The sequence below is a fragment of the Citrus sinensis genome, chromosome 8 (genome assembly GCF_022201045.2).
Source record: "Citrus sinensis cultivar Valencia sweet orange chromosome 8, DVS_A1.0, whole genome shotgun sequence".
Classification (NCBI taxonomy): domain Eukaryota; kingdom Viridiplantae; phylum Streptophyta; class Magnoliopsida; order Sapindales; family Rutaceae; genus Citrus; species Citrus sinensis.
The window spans coordinates 21,662,442-21,680,992 of NC_068563.1; the positions used below are offsets into that span (position 1 = coordinate 21,662,442).

Here is an 18,551-nt window from a genome sequence, read left to right on the forward strand (position 1 = left end):
GAAGGATACAAAATGGTCCAATCTTCTTTTTCTTGAGCTTGTTGTATTCTTCAATAGGAAATTTGTCCTTGTATAGATGAACCATCACTTGATCTTCTACAACAAAGTATTTGAAGCGCCTATGCTTATTTGCCTCTGCCTTGTACTTAGTAGTAGAGTTTCTAACTTCTTCTTAATTTCCTCATGAACATTGATTATTTTGTCTACCATACGATCAGCAATGATATTCATTCTAGGTAGTTTAGACAAAGGAACCAAGTTTAAGGCATATAAAAGAGGTCTAATGTAGACAATCTCAAAAGGTGACTTCCCACTTGATCGATTGGGCATATTATTATAAGTGAACTTTGCTTAAAGTAAAATATAATCCCATTGGCAGGGATTTTCTTAAACCAAGCTTCACATAATATTGACTATAAGATAGTTTCATCATCAATACAATCAAAATATCTTTTTCAATGTATACAGTAAGTTATCACTTAATTTGTTCTTAAAATATTTTAATAATAGTAAAATTTTCTTATAATGCAACACAAAAAGCAAACATAAAGAAATGTTAAAATTAAGATTTTGAAACTAGATAAAAGATCAATGGGAATAATTGAAAATTAAAATTAGCTAGACTTTTAACTTAGGAATCAATATTCAAAAACTAAATAATTGAAGGAAAGAGTTTTTAATTTGTGGAAACTGGGATGAAATCTACACACTAACGCATATGCGCTACTCTGATGGGTTACTGCACTACTACCATGACAAACAAATAAAAAAAATATTTTTTTAATATACACATACAAAATTGATTCAGACAAATAGTTTACATACCAAATCAAATTTAGACATACAAATTTTGGACAATAACAACAACAACATTCAAATATAGCCCTAATCAATGTAGTTATTTAACATATATAACCTTTTTGTTCTATTGTTTACATATATTTATTTCTTTTTTAACTATTCTTTTAAAAATATTAACTTCAAATAATCTTATATTAACTTAAGTAATTCAAAATCATACATTACAAAATATCAAACAAATTTTATTTTATTTTATTAAACAATTTTGTTTGGGGGATATATAACGACGAGACCAGCAGTATTAAACGAGGACCTGTCCTGCTCACATATGGGGAGCTTATGTCGCCCAGGCGCATAAGCCTTTTGCCCGTTGCCGAGGAGATCCTTTGTTGGAAATCATGGCATGAGCAGGAATCCTTTACTCAGTACCAAAGATACTTCCTGCTGGACCCGACCTTGGCAGACCCAACCTTAGGTAGTTATCAGAACGACCGCCACTCTCCAAAAATCCAAGCACGAGGCCCACTTAGCCACGATCGCCACTCTCCGAAAACCCAGGCACAAGGCCCACTCAACCGCAACCACAACGTTCAAGCATACGTGACCGGGAATCATGCTAAGATGAAAAACGTGAACGAGAGAAGCCGAATTCTTTGGAAGGCTATAAAGGGGGCGATCAAAGAAGGTAAAAGGATTGGACAAAAACACTAAAAAATAGACTTAAAGAGATCCCAGAGGGTATTCTAGTGGGAACCTCAAGAAAATTCTTAGGGATTTCATTGCTCTAGAAATCACTACAAAGCCAAGAAATTATTGGCAGAGTTTTTTCAAAAATAAGCCCCGATTTTTGACTTGAGCGTCGGAGGGTTTACGTCGGGAAAACCCCGGCGTGCTCTGATCAGTTTTTGTGTGCGCAGGAGTCTGCTGGGGAGAAGCAGCAAGCGTTATAGTTCTGCTTGACTAGAAGGGACAGCGTGAAGTTACATAGAGTCAACTGCAAACTTGAGTGTTGAGGAGAGGTTTTGGTCATGAACGAGCAGACACCAAATCTCGCATCAACAAATTTAATTGTAAAGCTTATAACATATGTAAGAGTTATAGTCAAGCAATATAATTAATTAAGAATTATTATTATGGGAAAATGATTAAATGACACCTATACCCAGAGGTTTATTCAAATGACACATAGATTCCTTTGGTTTGAGGAATAGATATTCATACATACATACATACATATATATATATATATATATATATTTTGAGTAATGAACATTGAACAATTTAACTAACCCAAAGATTAATAATAAAATTTGTCTAATAAATTTATAGTCTTAAAATAATTTTTTAAATATTCAAATAATTTTTAAAAGATTTATTAGTAAATATGGATAAGGAAAATTATTAATCGTCTACCAAAGTTTATCCTGTTATAAAAATACTATAAAATTTTAAGTTTTGTTCAATTTTATACCTAATATATGTAATTTGTATCAACCATCAACTAAAAAGACATAAATATTCTTATGAAAAGATGAAATAAAAGAAAACAAGAATAATAGTAGTATTTATTTTGTAGGGTAATTTTATCTTTTTAGTGGACAATTGACAAATTATAAATAATGGATAAAAATTGAAAAAAAAATTTTGTAATATTTTTTATAATATAATAATTTTTGAATGGATGGCTGGTAATTTCCCTTTGGATAATTTTCAAAGACACCAAAAAAAAAAAAACAGTTTCTTTGTTTATGCTTGAAACTTCAGAGGTGCTTATGTAAATTTGAGTAAAACAGAAGGGTCTTATTATTATTATTGTTATTATTGAAATTCTCCCCAAAAGGACAAGTTATATCAATCCAGAAAACGACATCGTTTCTGAACATGCTCTTTAAGCGACAAGTCCTCTGCATAAGTAGAACTGTTGCCAAGTTCAACGCCTCATGTTTTCGTCATCAAAATCGAAGCATTTGCACTCGCAGGTTCTCTCTCTCTCTCTCTCTATCATGATGTTCATTTTTTCCCTTAAAAAGAATTTGAAGCTGAGCTTCTTTTATTTTTTTCAATTTTTTAAATTTTTTTTTGTCGTGAGTTGATTCAAAATATGTTAAGCATGAAAAATGTTACTTGAGAATGTAAAGTTGGCAAATTCGTTATTCATGTTTCTGGGTATTGCCTCAAGTGTCACAAATTTTTTTCTTTTTTTTAATTTAAGGAAAATCAAATGATGATTGAGATTGTGACTTGTAGATTTTAAATCACCAAGGCATTGTTTGGTTTAAGTTTTTCGAACTTAACTTCCAAAACCAAATAATTAATTAGTACTTGGAGAATGCTGATCAAACAATGTGTTAAAAGAAGTGTTTATATTTATGCTTTATGTTTGGCCAGTGTAAAATTAGCAATATTTGTGTCAAAATATGATGTGGGTCGTTTTAGTTTTATTGAACTTTGAATTTATCGGTTGTGAGCAAATGGTGAAGTTTATTGATTGTGCAATTATCCCATTTGCTGTTATTTTCTATGTTCATAGGATAATATGAAAATGTATAAGTAATTGTAAAATTTACTGCCGCAACTTGTAGATTTACTCCTTTGAATTATGTACTTGAAATCTGTAACAAGATAGATTGTTCGAAGTTGTTGAGTCTTTGTGGCGAGTCCTATGACATATCATATAGATTACACATTTATGCATAGTGGTTAGGTACTCAAGTGGAAAACTTATTTGGAGTTCTTTTATTTATGGCGAGTTTTTATATTATTTGACTTAGTGTCTTCCCCTAGGTGACTAGGTATTAGCTTGTTTAATTTATACTTACCTATGTTCCCATCAGTGTGGGGACCCCCTGCCTTGATAAGCATTCTAACCAGTGTTGGAGTTTCCATTGTCATACTGTAACATTTAGTAGCAATGAACTTGTTGGATGCTACTCTGTTTTGAAACATGAAGTCGATGGTTATAAAGAGGACCACTTGGATTGAGGCCCTTTTGCTATAATTAATGTTGATATGCATGCTCTAAGTGATATAAAGCCCTCTTTTAATCATTGTGCACGTTGTGGCATGATGACCTAGGAATTGCCAACACAACGTGATTCATGCTATGTATCTCAAAGTTTTTGGTGAGATATGAGACTACTTTTAACTAATTTATTGATCCTAATGAGCAGACTTCTGTTTTGGTTGCTTATTGAAGTGCCTGAACTGGTTGTTATGATCATTATTTATTTATTGTAAATTACCTTTCCATTTTATTAACGTATTCGTAAATGCCCTTTGACAGATATTATGGCAGGTGATATCTTGTCTGGTAAAAGAGAGAGAAAATGGTCGTCTTACACTAGCGCTCATGATGCATTGAGCTGTGACGACATCCTATGTGATATCCTTCAGCGATTGCCACCAGAATATGTTGTCAAATTGATTGTTGTATCAAAGAGGTGGCTTAGCTGTATCTGCAGCTATGCTTTTAGGCGCGGTTACCTGAAAAGATGGAAAGTACGCTCTCACCTCCTTGGCTTCTTCGTCTGTAATTCCTTATATCTTGGAAGACCTCAGGGTGGCCTACGCCGTACCCCATCAGAGCCTGCACTCCCATTATTGTCAACTTCTAAAGAAGGTGATGATCTAAAGTATTCTGGGATCCTTAAACAGCTTGGTTACTTTATTGACTCCTCCAATGGCCTTCTTCTTTGTGGCCGCCATCCAAAGTCTTACTATGTGTGGGATCCAATTACTAAACAACAGCACAAACTCCCTCATCCTCGTGTGTACTTTGAAGAGCTATGCATGGCATTCATTGTTGAGGACTCTCCTGATGACTCTATGTGCTACAAAGTCATTCGCGCAAAAAGTGAATGTAAACATGATAAAGCCAACTCTGTCACCATTGAGACTTTCCTTTCAAAGACTAGGACATGGTATTATTCAACGCTCACTTGCAATTCCACTCTGTCGTTGTGTCCTTGGAAAGTAGCCACTGTGATTAGGGGTGTCATTCACTGGTTTGCAATGAGAGGAAATATAGCCATTTATGACCAGGAACATGAAGATAGGCATGTCTCTTTGATTGAACTACCAGATTCATGTGATTTTGATGAGCGTGTTCTTGGTGAATCTTCTGATGGGCTTTTGCAGTACGGTCAAAGTTGTAAGTCGGGAATGGAGATATGGGTTCTGAAGAAAGAACAAGATGGCCACTTATCTACATGCTCCAACAACACCAAATGGATCCTGCGATATAAATGGAATTTCAAAACAATGTGGAAGAGAAATCCCAGAGTTATGACAGCATTCTGTACATGTTCTAAATCCAAAGAAACTCAAATATTGTCACTTCTTCCGCAGAATTCAGAATCTGTCTACATCAGAGCTGGGGATAACATATTTCTTTGTCATCTTAAGAATGGAGAGGTGGAAGTGGTTCAGTATGACGGTTGTGGGTCCTCCATTTTGTGGGATTTCAGCAGAGTAGTTCCATACTTCAAGCCAGCTTGGCCACATTCTTCTATATGTCAGAATGGATAGAGTATGACATGATTATTGTTGTCGTGGCTACTCTTATTTAGAATTGTATGTAAATAAAGCTATGGTACTCGTAAATTAGAGGGTTGAGCTTATTCTGCTGTTAAGTTTTCAAGCTTATTAATGGTGGATGCTGATGTATATACTCTTAACCTTTCACTGAAGGTAGATGCTGGATGGTCTCAGCATCTTTCTTGTGTGTTTGTGTCCTAAACTTTGAAACAGCATAGGTGGAAATTTTGTGCTCGTCTCTGCTATGTCAATAGTCACCGTTGCTTCTCGGATTTTGAGTTAATTTTACTGTTTAATATCGTACAGATGTCCCATTAGTGGATGCTGATTATCCTTGGTTTCTGAATTTTTTTTTTCAAATAGTTTAAATGAATGAATGTAAATTTGTAAATTTCACTAGTGCTTTCACAAAATATATATCATTGGTTATTAAAGATCGACTTGCATTATGATACCTGTTATTAAAGATCGACTTGCATTATGATACCTGCACTTAGATAGTACTGGGAAGCTACGAGCAACAGGGGAAAGGAAACACTGCACTCTTCAAGGCAGAAATCAGAATGCTACTAGCTTTGAACTTTTTCTTTTTTTCTTTTTTTTTTTCTCTCGAGAAAAAAGGTATCATCTACTTGTACAACAAAGAGAAAATATTTAACATCATGTCGGATGGGATCAAAGGTATCCCTGTTTGAAAGAATGAACTATATATCTAATGTAAAAAGCCAAAAGAAAAATGCGATGAACAACCCCAGAAAGACATCCACAAATTAAGAGGTTGCATTTTGAATCTACATCCTTGGCAGTAAAACAGAGATACCGGTAATTATAGAATACTCCTGCCATGTCTGCAATGATGGTGATGATTAATCAGAGCGCGGCAACAAGAAACTAAAGCCTGAGTTTTCACGAATAAGAGGTGGGGGTTCAATGTCGGAGATGTCAATTTGTTGCATTGATTTTGATAAGTCATCCACCGAAAATGGAATGCTGCAAGAGACATAACAAAGTTGTGAGAGTTCAGTGACACCCTCAAGCGTGCTGTTAAAAGCCTATGAATCATGCTTTTGGATTCCAACCATGTAAGAATGAATAATGAAGAAAAACCATGAAGAACAACAAAAAACGAATGTCTGATAAGATAATGACACAGTTGAATGTTGTTTGCTAACCTTGAATCATCATCCAACAGGAAGGAGTTACTAACTGCATTGTTCGAATCTTCTGTCATCAACACCCGCATGTTGGATATGACCTATATATAACATTCACAAGGCAGGGGTCAACTTTATTCTACTCCCATGTGATGGTGATGACTTTAGCCTAGATTGACTATTGGTACCCATAAAAACTTACATCTGAAGACACACTATGCGTCCCATACTTGTCATCCCAGTACATTGTACTGATTCTATACAGCTGCTGGATGCTAAGAACCTAAAAATGAACAAATAAATTTGTTTGAGATATCGAGAAGGAGATGTAGAAGTCCTTGATATAACTTGCTATTATTATTATGGTACACTCACCGGGCAGAGATCATGGCTTATTTCATCCAATGTCTTTTTTGGTTTTTGATGTATGACCTGAAATATGATAACACACCATTTAAGACAACTTCAAAATTTCTTTTTTCTTCACTATCAAATCAAGCGATATAACAAGTGGACAAGTAAATATAGAACAGAAACATACGAGAAAACCAATGGCCTGTCTTATATGCTTGAGCTCATCCCAGGCTGAACCTGCATACTGCACTCATTTTGCTTTTGGTTAATATAATATACAATGAAAAGATGAAGTGACAGCTTGTATAAGGTACCTCATCTGTTGCTTTGTAACACCAATGCTCCAATTCAGCCAATCCAGCTTTAACATATTCACCATTACTAAATGAACAGCACTCTCGCCTTAACAAAAGGCTGCAACCCAAAAAATGTGTGGAGGATGATAAGAAAAAGCTTTTAAACAATTGAAAGCAATGTGGTCATAGACTCAAACCTGTTGAAAAGTTGAACGTTAATGAAGGAAAATATTTGTGTGAAGACCTTTCGAACCAAAAATGGGGGTACCTGAAACAGGATGCCAAAAGTTCAGACCAGATTTGCCGAAATTACCCTTTCCAGATGAAATTCCACTGGATCAATTGAAGATTCTACTATTCAATAAGATAACATTGAGTAAAATGAGAAAGCTATATACAAGGAATGTAATGAAAAATATGTTTAACTGACATGATTGGCCTTCAAAGTGTTTAAGAAGTTTCCAAGGCTCTTCACAATCCCTTGCCAGTGAGCAATTAAAGCTTGCTGGGCAGCACTGTTAGCTACTGAACGCGACGATCCCTTGACTAAGCTTGCTCTGGATGTTCGTGGTGCCTATTTCATTATATTAGGAAAAAAAAAAGTTTCAATGCTTGGGAAGTTCTGAAAGGAAGGAATCTTAAACGCAGTTAATGAACAAATAGTACCTGGATGCACAGACCAAGCAATGGAGATATTTCCTTCTTTAGATTATCTCGAATCATTCCATAAATCTTTTCCACATAAGCTGTAAGCTGCTGTTTGAAAAGCAAAGCTGGGTACTTGGCTTCAACTTGCCGTAAGGTATCCACTCCACCATTCACACCACCGTTGATTAAGGAAAGATTAACTCCTTGTGGAGTCCCACGGAAACTCTGAAAATATAGAAATCATTGAGCAGGCGAAAATAAAATTGTCTGAATGACTAATAGATGCTAGTGGAGAATTGTACTTGTGTCATTCTCCCAAAAAGTGTGGCTGATGATGATCGACGGCGCTGTGGAGCCATTCCAGCTGCTCCACTAGCTTTCAGTGTACGCTGGAGTAGCAAGAGGAGTGTTGATGCATTGGATAACCAATAGGCCAAGATATCGTTGTTATCCTGTGTCTGAAGTCCAATTGATAATAGTCAAGCTCAAGAGAGATTATAAGGTTAATAAAAGTTAAAATGATAAGATATTAGCACAAAATGTTGGGAATTTTAAAACCTCAATAGCATTGCCAATGGTCTGAATAATCCGATCAAAGACGCTAGTTCGCTCAACTTCAAAAGATCTCCACTGCAAGAGGCATTTGTATATGATACAGGCAGCTATAGGCCGGTTCCCTGCAAAGCCTAAGTGTTGTGCAATGCAACGAATGAGCAACTCCTGGTTCTCTTGTTGCTTCTCGTTTAGTGATTTTTGTGGTTTCTCCTCTATTTCCAAAGGATCTCTATGATTTATTGAAGAGCTGTGCAGATCCTGTTCCAATATATCAAGAGGTCAAAAAATGAAAGCAGACTAGGAAGAACACTTCGGCAGGTCTTGGAAATCTCTGCATTCCTAGTTCTCATGGTAATATAGACTTACATGAGCTTTACTTACCAAAGTAGATTTTGCATCCCCTGGTATGTGACCACTGTCAGCACCTCTCTGCAATTATCAGACAACAGAAGAGCCCTTAAAACTTCCACGATATTTAAGACCAAAATTGGCAGTTTCATACTTAAATCTCTGCAACTACCTGTATAATTGATCTGGAGCGGCCTGAAAGGAACTTATTGGGTGCTATGGACACTGCCTGTTGCCGTAGCACTTGATTCTCTGATTCTAAATTGGCAAGTTTCTCTTCTAGCCTAATCACGGAAGCATAAGTGGACCACATCAGAAGACTTTAAAACTGGTGATAATTTCTTCCACGAATAAATGTAAGAGTTATACTTTTGCAGTATGTGTTAAACATCTCTGATTTGACATCAAAGGTTGGTTCAAGATAAATCCATTACCATGAGAATAGAAGTACACTACCTCGTCAAGGACTCCTGGAGTTGAATAACTTTCTTCTCTGTTTCATCTAATTTTTTCTGTTTTTCTTCGCTAGTCTCTTGTGCTTCTTTTGATTTTCTTTCAGTTTCATCGGCTCTTTTTTTCTCTGATTCCAATGCAGTCTGTCGTGTCATGAAGCCAGGGTCAAGATTTACTCATCTAAGATGCCCATAATCAAATTCCATCATAAATATTGTTATGCAAACTCATAATTTTCTGATAGGCTACTAGTAATATCACCAAGAAAAGGGTACAACTTGATATGCCGAAAGTGTACATAGGATCACATGTTCAATTCAACATAAGAAAATATGCAGTGGCCAATGAATTAAACCACTAACCTTGAGGCCCTCAACTTCTGCTGTTAGTGATTCGATCTTTTTGGTATCTTCTACTAAAACTTCTTTTTCTTTAACCACAGGAGGTGCTTCTTCAATAGCCTTCTTTGCAGCTTCTCTTTCCTTGACGAGCGATGCATTCGCTTCATCAAGTTTTGCCTGCATTTCTTGCAATGAATTCTGCAACTTTGTTACCTCCTGTGCTTTTGCTTCTTCCAAGTCAGTCTGCAAGCATAGAATCAAGCTATTGCATGAGGATATATCAATCACAGATCATACATTGGAACCCCCAGTTCCATGTTAAACAACCAACACAAACATAAGTTCCATGTTAAGCAACCAACACAAAAATAATCAAAGGAACCAAATAATATTAATCAGAGTGCTTATCACCCTTAAACGTTTCTCCAACTGTATACGCCATGTGAGGTCTTCAACAGTTTTCTGAAGCTTATCCTTTGCTTCTTTTAGTGCACCCGTTTCCCTGGCAGCCTGTAGAAAAATTGAGATGGCCATTATTACTCGAAGCCAAGAGAACTACTTAAATTTTAAGCAAATATTAAATATAATATTGCATGAAGTACTTTTTAGACCAACAACTGAAGCATATCCTTTTATTTCTAGATTTAAAACATTTAAATAAATCTTTAATTTCTTGAAGCATACTGAATAAAGAGCTCATTTTTGTTTTCACTACTTTTCAGACAATTGTATGCATGTAAAACTTTTTGGTATAACCCAAATTCACTAGAATATGCACTACAACTTATTAAAGATTTAAAAAATTGCTAGAACACACATTTCTATTGTGGTTATAATATTATCAATAAGCACACAAATATAACATGATATTTATCACTTTCATTCCTTATTTAACAATCACTTGTCAGAGAACACAAACACTGTAAAAACATTTTCAAGCCTTCATTTCATTTAACCAGAAACGTCCTGAAAATTTCATTTCCAATTTCTGTTTAAGGCCTTTACTTCTAAATATCAGAGTTAAAGTTTATTCCATATTGACAAATATATGTACACTATTGTTCCCGCTTACTTAAACCACAGAATTGCAATTTTTAGAGGCATCAGACTGCTTGATCAGATGCTCATCCTCTCAGTCCAAACTCCAATGACATAAAAATTGGCAGCACCTCAAATTGATTACGTATCAAAAAAGCCTTGTATCGATTAAAAATTTCTATGAATTATATATATATATATATATATCATACTTTCATTTAGCGATAAATCTATAAATTATGTAAAATGACAGCACTCATGAAGGATAGCAAAAGGTTATCAAATACCAACCATTTTAAGCTTCCTAAGTTCTCTCCTAGCAATTCTTCCCCTCCATCTGGTCTGTGCCTTTATCGATCCTCTCTTGAGCCTTTTATAGTATGCAGTAGCTTTATGACAACGCCATCGGGCCTACAGCGTATTATTATTCTTCTTATTATTCCAAGAAAAATAGACGGTACCGAGAGACCAAAATATGCAAAGGGAGAATAAAAATTAAAATCATCCAAGCAATACAACATTGCTAAGGATATAACCTGAATAATAATTGCAGCCTTTGTTTGCTTTCTGAATCTAAATTCCTTACGAGCAGCCATTGTCCTTAAACCAGTCTGCAAGACAAGTGTAGAAACATGGAGTCTTTTATAAGCCGTTCTGGCATCATATCTCCTTATATGCTTCTGGATTTTCACTGCAGCTGCCTCTTTCTTCATGCTGTCAAAGACTCTGCAAGCTAGTCTTCCTACAAGTCACATAGATACATGCGAAACTAAATTAGGAATGGAAATTGATATACTGTTCAACTGATGCCCTGAAGGATTGAGGCATTGAGCCAAAGAAAAAAAAAAGTAAATTCAAAAGATATGTCCTATATGTACTTATGAAACCTGATTTCTTTGGTATAAAAAATTTTGATGGCTCACCTCTGCACAGAGATTGTAAAACTATGGTAGCCTCCCGCAAGGCAATAAACCGTCTACGAGCAATATGAGTCCGTATGCGCCGCTGAATAGTTTTTGCAGCACTACTGAGTACTTCAGCTCTCCGTGCATCTAATTCAGCCATCTGACCAGCTCTTAAGAAAATCTTCGTTTTACCTATCTGCAAAATTAATTTGAAGGAAAAAAAAAAGAAGAGAAAAAAATCTAGTAAGTATCCCTGGCCAAAATGTGTACTAGGATCCACGAACTTTGATTATTTGAATGTAAGAGCGGAATATATATCTATTGCAATATTATCAGAAAACGATATTTAAAAAAATTGTAAGCAATTCCACAAGCAGCACAGAGAATTTCTTGTATGACCTGAAATCCCTGAAGCCCTTTCTTTTCCAAAATCTTTTTGCATGCAACCTTTTCATCATAGCTGTTCAAAAAATTCAGAAGAGAAACCATTTAAAAAAATTAACTGGTTAAGCATTTCTAGAACATTTTTTCCACTTGAAATATGTGCTAGAAAAATGATACTTACTTTCCTTCCAAGAACTCGGGGGCAAGAAGCCCAAACCGGTTGAGGAATTCAAAGAAAGGACGGCGAGTGGGGTATCCAGCACAACTGATTCTGATAGCCTCTAAAACACCCTATAGGGACAACAATCAATAATAGCCAAACAAAAAGGAAATAACAATGATTTGGTACCATCCCTCTCCATAGGCCAACCCAAAACTGCCAGAAAAAAGCATATAATATCAAAAAATGTACTCACACCACAGCGCAATTGTTGCATGATATTGGCATTCTCAAAGACTGCAGGTTTTAGTAGGTTGTTTGGTTTCACACATCTGATGTAGTGCGGTTCTGTAGAGTTCAATGTATCCATTAATTGTTGTAATTGTAGCTGCATCATTTACATGATGAAACATGAGTCTTACATACAGTGCCCCCCCAAAAAAAAAGAAAGAAAGAATTGCAGTATTCACAAGAATAAGGGTAAACTCTTGCTTTCATCAAATATCATATTTCCGGAAGAGAAAAACAATAGGAAAACAGAAGCAAAACTACCTTAAAACGAGAACCAATAGAAGAGAACTTGGAAGATTTGGATGTCTCTTCTGGAAGTGGTGGGAAAAGTCCTGCTACAAAAGGACAATTGGAAGCACTCAACAAGTCTTGATGTTCTGGAACCACATAATCCTTGTTTTTATCCAAAAATTGATCAGATTGATACATGACCTGAAAACAAAATTTTAACAGAAGCTCACAACAGTTACCATTTTGGGTATGAGACTTTATATATATTGGTAAGAACTTTGTTAAATAACATACCTCTCCAGCATAATGGGCAATGGCAAAATCTGTGCGAGAAAACTTTGGCTTGACAAAGCGCTTGTGACTTTTAAATGTCTGGTAAAGCTTATTTGCAAATGTTTCATGTGTTGACTTTGGAAACATGCTGCAAGAAAAGGTAAGTTTACAAATGAGAAAAAATTATCTGACCATCAAAGAGGAGTTCAGTTCTAGGTTCCACATATCTTACAAACTCAGTAATCAGGAAATTTTCCATTAGGAAAAAAACAAAAATGAAAAAGGAAGGATCAAATGCTTTGAACATAAAACATGCTTCCTTTAATACAAGAAGGTAATAGAAAAATATTTACCAAGCTTCATCGAGGAGAGCAATGATTCCGCCTGGTTTCTGCAAAAGGTAAAGTGAAGAAATTTCATAAGACTTGAACCAGAAAACAAATTCTGAAACACAATTGCACAGCAGTCACTCATTTTGTCATGGGAAGTGCTTAGCTAACTTGGTTCCACAAAATGCAGAAATCTGGATGCATAAAGTGACTTCATCTCGACCCACAAAAAATATATAGTATTATGTAGTGAAGTTAGAGAAACTTCTCAAATAAAAGAAATAGTCTAGCCATTCCTATATCTAGGAATCTAACTTCAGCCATATGGCATGCCAGAATAATTAAACCTTTGGCGAAGTAAGGTTGTTGTCAAATGAGCTACCAGCCTGCATGGAACAAGAATATGTTGAACATTTTACAGTTCAACGCAGCCATCCATGCCTCTCATAGCACATTACACAACACTGAAATATATAAAGTCTACAGATTTTCAATGAAACAATGACACTCTGAAAAGTATTTTTTGCTAAAACCCTTGTTGCCAGTTCCTTCTTAAAAGTTGAATCAGATAGGTAACAGATTTGTTTATAAACAACCATCCAGCTAGATAAATGAAGTGGTTGGTAGGTTCCTTGAAAAAGTTGGCCTCAATTTAGGATCCAAAACCTTCAGTATAGGTATAAATTTGACATTCAGAATTCAATGTGAATAGAGTGAAAAAGTTGAATATAACCTTTTCAATAAGATCCAAAACATCTTGATTATCAACAAATTCAATGTAGCTCCAATCAATCTCTTCTTTTGTATACTCTTCTTGTTCCATCTTGAACACGTGCTGAAAGACATGGCCAGACCCTCATCAGCTAAAAGTTTTAAATTGAACTAAGTAAATATTATCAGAGAAATTACCTGGTTGAAATGCTGCTGCAATTTCTCATTTGTGAAATTGATACAGAACTGCTCAAAACTGCACAGCAGGATATGATGAAACATATGAGAGGTGTCTTGCTATAATATCAACAATAATTCATTTCATTTATCTACTCATATGCATATAGTGTTTACATGTTGCTACCTATTACTCTTAAAGCTTTCAAAACCGTAGATATCAAGGACCCCAATGAGAGACTTTGAATTAGGATCTTGTCCAATCGAGCTGTTAATTTTATCCACCAGCCTGTGAATAACCACAAATACAGACATAGCACACCATGACAGCTCGGTTCTCAAGATAACTTTAAGAAGTATCAGTGAACACTGAAGTATTGAGTAGGGCAGTAGCTTAAATGTTTTACCAGTCAAACAATCGAGAATAAATTGTCTTAGCTAAACCGTCCCTGCTAACTAGAGCACTTTGAGGATCAAGGCTTCGTTTAATAACCTCCTCTGGTGTAATCATGATACGCTTACATAATGCATCTTCCAAGGCCACAGGATCACACCTGTAATAAAATTGAATTCAATAATATTGTACTATAAAAGGGAAAACAAGAAATAAACTATGGTGGTATCTGAAGCTCATACATGAGAAGTTCTGCAGCTGTTTTAAGATGGAATTTGGCCTGGTCATCTTTTGGGATTGATGAGTCAACTTCTTTTCCCTTGGAAAATTCAATATTGCCAATGTGAAGAATTGCAGCAACAACTCTGAAAATTGCTTCCTGAGAGACGGAGAAATAGTGAGAGGATGGTCCTTCCTATTTTTATGTCCAGAAGTTGTTATCTGCATGATTCTGTAAAACCTATACCTGATCCTTCTCACTTATGCCAACAATATCCATCGCCCTCCTTGTGGCTAGATAATCATGAGCATCACTTACTCCGACCAATTCAAAGCAAGTTGATTGGTTAAGATAGTGAAACGTTTTAGGATTTCCCAACTTGTACCTCTCAACTTCCTGTTAACACTAGTGTCGTCAGCCAGCAGTTGTACGATATTATATTAGTCAAAGTATCAACAAACAGACACAACAAATTAGATCTTTCATTCCGACAGGAAGATACCTCCTGTGGAGCATTACAAAGAAGGTAAAAGCAGTGGTAGTTGCGCTCAGGACTAGAAATTTGGCAAACACGAGATCTCTCTAGAAGGTATGTTCTGATGGCAGCTCCTGAAATTCTTCCTTGCTTATCAAACTGAATCTCAACAAATTTACCAAAGCGACTGCACAAGTATTGAATATAGGATAAAAATCAAAGTCAAACTTCCAACAATCAATGAGAAAAGAATCAGGGGTCGACTTGTTTACAGATAATTCTACATCATTCAAGAAATATATGAAGATATGCAGCTTGGATGGACACATTATTTTATGAGTACATGAAACGTCATCACTGCAGAACATATGAGGTTAGACCAATTGGACGAAATGGGCAAGAGCATGAATATTCTGGTTTCCATGTAAAAGCTATCTCACCTTGAGTTGTTATTTCTAACTGTTTTAGCATTTCCAAACGCTTCGAGAACTGGATTTGACTGCATTCAAATGGTACAAAAGTCTTACAACATTTCACATAAGATATCATAGAACATATTTGATAGATAATGAGACAGAAAAGGAAAACTTCATTGAAGAATAAAAGTACACGATCAATCATACTTCAAGAACTTGTTGTTCAACTGTTCGTCCTTCAGTGGCAGTCCGACCACCTAAAAAGGCAAGGTACCGCATAAGCATTTTAGTGGTCTCAGTTTTGCCAGCTCCACTTTCACCACTGACCAGAATTGAATTGCTTTTTCCCTCATTGACCATTGCCCTGAAGTCAGTTAAAGCACTATTGTTGAGCATTTCATTCATCAATAAAGAAATAAATATGATGCTTGCAAGATGGAATAAGGAAACCTGTAGGCAACATCAGCCACTGCGAAAACATGAGGACTTAGTTCTCCAAATGGAGCTCCCTTGTATTGTTGCATCATGTGAGCATCGTAGATATGAGGCAGTCGTTGGAAAGGGTTAATGGCAATAAGAATATTTCCAGTATATGTCTGAAATGATATCAAACATGATGTGAGATACATAAAATAGCAGAAAAGTTGAAATCTTAATCACTTATAAACACTTACATAGATTTCATTCAGCTCATATCTAGTTTTTAAGTTCCGCAGAACTCCAGGCTCATGCAAATAAGATAGTTTGGTCATGTCATCAACACCACCAGCAGGCTCTTCCATATCTTTTGGATAAATTTTTGATAAGTTTGCAACAACCTAAAAGCACCAAATAAGAGTAAAAATTCATTGCACCACAGGAATCAAAGGTCGAAAAATAAATGTGAAAATGGTCTTTGATTGAAGGGTTTATGTATACAAGTTACATACTGTATTCTGTCCTCTAAACCAATAAAATTAAAATGCATAAAAGGATAAATCTAAACAGCAATTTATTTTTTCCTTTTGATTTAGCGATCTAGAGAAATGCATGTGAAGGCTCATTGTTATTAGCGAAAATGGTGGACAAAACGTCAAGGATGCAAGCGAGATTAAAATTTATCTAGAAGAAGTAGAGGGAGACGAATGCGAATTTTTAAAGCAAGTTGTGTCTTAAGTGATCCACTAACCTTCTTCCCCTTAGTAGTCTGGACCTCAACATCCTTTCCAGTAATTTTCAAGACTTGCCCATCAATCCAAGCCTCTTCTGGGTCTTCGACCCAGACATGAGAACCGACAATGATATTTACAGGAGTTCCCTGCATGTGTCAAAAGAAATAACACATGAATCATATAAAGAAAACAAGCAAATAAATATAATAATCACTTATTGATTATCTTATGCGCACCACATCAATAAACAACAATCACCGTAACAATGTGTGGTTTTATATTATAATGAAATTTCTTAATGCAAAATCTATTTGATCCATCCAGACATGCTGGAAAAGGACATTCAATTCTAATGCAATCAACTAACTGTACCTAAAGCTAAACCAGCAGTAAAATTGACTGTAACAAGATGATTGTAGAGAGCGTCAACTCAGTAAGAAGGTAAATCCATTGTGAAATACAACCCAATGCATCCAACGCAGTCTTAACAATAATGCACCTCTGCAATCCAACAATTCTGAATCTAAAAGTCCTTTATTATAGCATGAGTTGCTGCCTGTCTCTCTCCTTTTTTTTTTCTAAACTGAACCGGCTTTTCCTCCATTCACTATACAAGATGAGTCATAAAGCAACATGTTGAGTTCCTTAAATATTCTAAGATTATGAGGCTACTAAGAGTTCAAACCTCAGCACATCATCTAAATTCCTTACTGCAAATCAAACAAAGGCAAAAGGTAGCTTTTCCATTTAAGCCAACTTGCTAAAAATCCTATATCTGTTCAGCTCCTAACTAAATTTTTTTCCTTATAGTTCAGCATGATTTATAGTCTTCTCGAGTCGTTTCCTAATGACATCCACATTGTTAGCTCCTTGGTAAATCTGACCGTCAATTCATTCTTGACCACTTTAGCTCTTTCAACGACCATCAACCATTACATTGGCTTCGCATTTCAAAACTTGCAAGCATAATATTTTTTCAAAATCTATAAATATCCTTCATTATTTCATTTCCTAATTTCTTTTAAAACACAATGATTAAATCAAACTAACCATTTGATGTCAAATTCAAATTTGAGTCTAGTGAACAAGTGAAAATGATTATATCAATAAACGTGCATTGAAAAAAATATCAAACCAACAAAAGTAATCTAAATAATCCTCAAAAGTTCACTTACCATTTCAAGTTTTCAATTTGAAGCTTGATAATATATAAAGTTCTTGATGGTGAATGCCAATCTTCAATATCAAAACCTCAATCATTGCACTCTCTATCTTAAAACCGCCACAAAAACCCACAACAGAAGCTGACCCATTTTCCCACAATCATCAATGTACATTCAATCAAACACAAAGCTATTCCATCAAAATAGGACCAAATAAAAACAACCAATGCCAAAATCTTATAAAAAAATCAGAAACCAAACAAAAAAAATTAAGATCTTTCTGTTAAATATGATCAAGTGAGATAAAAAAAATGTGATAAGGAAATGGAAAGGGGAAAGAAACAAGAAAAAAAATGAAAATTTTGATTTTTTTTTTTTTGTGAATGTGAGAGATTGATGAGAGAATGACATTGTTCAACATGACCTGTTTGTTCGGTTATGTTCTCCTTTGCTTTCGCGCTCCTTTGCTTTCGCGCCAATTAGTGGCTACTAACCGAGTCTTCTGTCTCTCTGTTAACAGACTCCCTCTGTTCGCTGTCTTGATCCCCTGTACCTTCGTCTACTGTAATGTGGTGCGACTTGTTGTTATAACCGTTTGATTGTGATGGATCTACGGTCCAGGACTTTGCTCATTTGTTCTTCAATTTTTTTTTTTACAATAATTCAAGACATTTTTTGGATGAAAATTAATATCGGGTCCTTTACTTTTTATATTTGTCCATTTCTGTCCATACTAAGGGTGCGTTT

The 18,551-nt window shown here is 35.4% G+C and overlaps 2 protein-coding genes across 2 annotated transcripts; one reads left to right on the top strand and one right to left on the bottom strand.

The window, feature by feature from the left end:
• The first annotated feature begins 2,635 nt into the window (after positions 1-2,635).
• On the top strand, positions 2,636-5,668 carry LOC102624166 (F-box protein At5g03970). The gene is made up of 2 exons (XM_006487696.4): positions 2,636-2,780; positions 4,085-5,668. Exon 2 carries the CDS (start codon positions 4,090-4,092, stop codon positions 5,326-5,328), a length of 1,239 nt encoding a protein of 412 aa, XP_006487759.2. The 5' UTR covers positions 2,636-2,780; positions 4,085-4,089; the 3' UTR covers positions 5,329-5,668.
• Positions 5,669-5,871: 203 nt separating this feature from the next.
• Positions 5,872-16,793, bottom strand: LOC102624446 (myosin-11). The gene is made up of 37 exons (XM_015533161.3): positions 16,659-16,793; positions 16,165-16,308; positions 15,941-16,086; positions 15,698-15,854; positions 15,515-15,573; positions 15,102-15,261; positions 14,846-14,995; positions 14,622-14,758; positions 14,393-14,539; positions 14,173-14,274; positions 14,007-14,064; positions 13,831-13,932; positions 13,122-13,159; positions 12,790-12,916; positions 12,526-12,696; positions 12,230-12,361; positions 11,995-12,104; positions 11,829-11,889; positions 11,448-11,625; positions 11,061-11,266; positions 10,816-10,935; positions 9,898-9,996; positions 9,508-9,729; positions 9,149-9,288; positions 8,865-8,976; positions 8,726-8,773; positions 8,348-8,602; positions 8,092-8,247; positions 7,808-8,014; positions 7,572-7,715; positions 7,339-7,409; positions 7,160-7,259; positions 7,033-7,089; positions 6,867-6,923; positions 6,694-6,774; positions 6,510-6,592; positions 5,872-6,327 (listed from the first exon to the last, which is right to left on the bottom strand). The coding sequence occupies exons 1-37, from the start codon at positions 16,791-16,793 to the stop codon at positions 6,204-6,206; spliced, it is 4,596 nt and encodes a 1,531-aa protein (XP_015388647.2). The 3' UTR covers positions 5,872-6,203.
• Between the last annotated feature and the right edge of the window lie 1,758 nt (positions 16,794-18,551).